The sequence below is a fragment of the Lottia gigantea genome (assembly GCF_000327385.1).
Source record: "Lottia gigantea unplaced genomic scaffold LOTGIsca_637, whole genome shotgun sequence".
Classification (NCBI taxonomy): domain Eukaryota; kingdom Metazoa; phylum Mollusca; class Gastropoda; family Lottiidae; genus Lottia; species Lottia gigantea.
Genome location: NW_008710168.1, coordinates 10,490 through 12,842, shown reverse-complemented (window position 1 = coordinate 12,842; position 2,353 = coordinate 10,490). Strand labels below are relative to the sequence as shown.

Sequence of the window (2,353 nt, the reverse complement as noted above, 5' to 3'; positions counted from 1 at the left end):
ATCTCAATTGAATGATGGTGGTAGAATTACCTTCGAAATAAATTCATTATCGAATTGGTTACTTCTGTCTGATGCCTATTGCAGATGCGATTTCAAAATTAAAGAAGCCACTCAGAATCAAGTTCCACAAACCAACACAACGTTAGAAAACAATTTCTTTCCATCTTTATTTAGCGAGATGGTTTTGGAAGCTGGTTCAAATCCGATAGAAACAATCAAACATCCTGGGGAATTCGACACAATGTTGAAAACAGTTTTATATCCTAAAGATTTCGATTCAGTTTCAGGCTGGATACCCGATGTTGGTGATGGAAGTATTTTAAAAGAACCGGTAAGAAATCTTGCAAATGACGCCGATTTAGCTAGAGTGAGAGTTGTTGCTCGAAACACGATAGAAAGAGTAGGACGAGCAATTAATCATGGATTCGAAAAACGAGTACTTCAGTATAATAATGTTGTTGAGAATAATAGGTGGGGTAATTACGTAAATTGGAAATTATATCCTTTATTCGGTCTGTTGGAACATAGAAAAGTTTCCATAGGCTTACCATATAAAATTCATCTACAAAGAGAAATCAACAACGATAAGATATTCTTTGGAGAGAATGGTTCAGATGCAAAATTAGAAATAACGAATCTCCAACTTTTCATACCCGTAATAACACCATCAATTGAAGTAGAAACGAAAATATTCAACTCGTTAACTAAAGACATCGAAATTGCTTTTCTTCGTCGTAACACGGTAGGTAGCATGACTTTAACGGAAGAATCCACCACGTGGCCAATTACCAACAGCGTCAAACCAGCGAGATATCTAATGGTCGGTTTCAAAAACTTGCCAGACTGTCACACAAACAACAACAACATTTTCAGAGTGGCAATGAACCAAACTCAAGATCCCATCATTCGCAAAGTTCAAGTCAGATTGAACAACGATAATTATCCCAATCAACCTGTTACAATTGATCCTTCCAAAAAAAAGATTACAACGAATTATACAGAAACTATAAAAACATGTGTGAATTATTTGGAAATCCACCTCAGTTTGAATATGTAGATTTTGCACTTAATCATCCAATCTTCTGTTTCGATCTGTCAGCTCACGAAGAAGATCTTTTCAAAACAGGAGTCAACATAAATATTCACATCGATAAAACACAAGGAGATGTGACCGGCTACTGTTTATTGCTGGAAGAAGCAAAACATTTGATTAAAATATCAGATAGAAGAATGATAAGAATTGAATAAAAAAACACCCTTTAAAAATGAAACCAGAAGCTATGGAAACGAATTCGCCGACTCTAATAACTTACAACGGTAAAAAAGTGCATATACCCCAAAAGATTATCGATAAATACAAACATTGCGAAGTCAGAGACGATATAGACTTGGAAAGAATTGATGAGAATTTAACTAAAAAAGGTGGATTTTTACCTTTCTTACCTTTAATCTTTGCTGGCTTAGCTGCAGCCGGTGCAACTGCTGATGGAGCTGCTGGGATAGCCAAAGCTGTCAACGATAAGAAAGCTGAAGCCGCTGCAAACGCCGAAGCATGTAGACACAATTTGGCAATGGAAAGAGAAGCACGAGGAGGTTCGGGAGTAGGAGATATATTAGGGACGGCTAAAGAATTCGGACAAAGATTTGGCGAAGAAACCAAGAAAACCGTTAAAGAGGGATTAAGCAAATTAATAGATAAAATCGACACCGGAGAAATGAAGGTCACCCACAAGGGCAACGCCATATTTTTTAAAAACATACGTTCGGGCGAGGGAATCTTCCTTTCAAAGTATAAAGGCAACGGGGTGATTTTTGGTACGAAAATGTAATAAATAAAAATGGGCAAGAAATTCAAACATTCGGACATATTTCCTAGTAACCCAATGCTCATGTGTATTTGCGGTAGTTCAGGTTCTGGGAAAACTCATCTCACTTTTAACATGTTGACAACACCAAACCTTTTAGATTTCGATTCTCTGTATATCTACACAACACCAGAGCAATCGTATTATCAATTCCTCAAAGCTTTGGAATATTTACCAAAGAAAGATGTTCAAGACATATTTCAATATTACGAGGAAAACGAAGAAGAGGTGGAAATAAAAGATATCATAGAAAACTTCATTAAATCAAAGAATCCATCTTTCAATCCAACGGATATAAAAGTTTTTCTTACGAAAAATGTTAATGATCTAGACTTGTCTAATATTGATAGCAATCGAAAGAACTTAATATTGTTTGACGACTGCGTAGCGCAAAGAAATCAAACTGTTCAACAAGAATTCTTCACCAAAGGAAGACATCACAACTGTCACTGCATATACCAATCCCAATCTTTTTACGGGATGGATTC

At 36.2% G+C, this 2,353-nt stretch overlaps 2 protein-coding genes across 2 annotated transcripts; both read left to right on the top strand.

The window, feature by feature from the left end:
• Positions 1–178: 178 nt before the first annotated feature.
• On the top strand, positions 179–1,057 carry LOTGIDRAFT_176012 (hypothetical protein; the record flags this gene model as incomplete). The annotated part of the gene is made up of 1 exon (XM_009064596.1): positions 179–1,057. One exon carries the CDS (start codon positions 179–181, stop codon positions 1,055–1,057), a length of 879 nt encoding a protein of 292 aa, XP_009062844.1.
• Positions 1,058–1,280: 223 nt separating this feature from the next.
• On the top strand, positions 1,281–1,829 carry LOTGIDRAFT_176011 (hypothetical protein; the record flags this gene model as incomplete). Its single annotated transcript, XM_009064595.1, has 1 exon — positions 1,281–1,829. The coding sequence occupies one exon, from the start codon at positions 1,281–1,283 to the stop codon at positions 1,827–1,829; it is 549 nt and encodes a 182-aa protein (XP_009062843.1).
• Between the last annotated feature and the right edge of the window lie 524 nt (positions 1,830–2,353).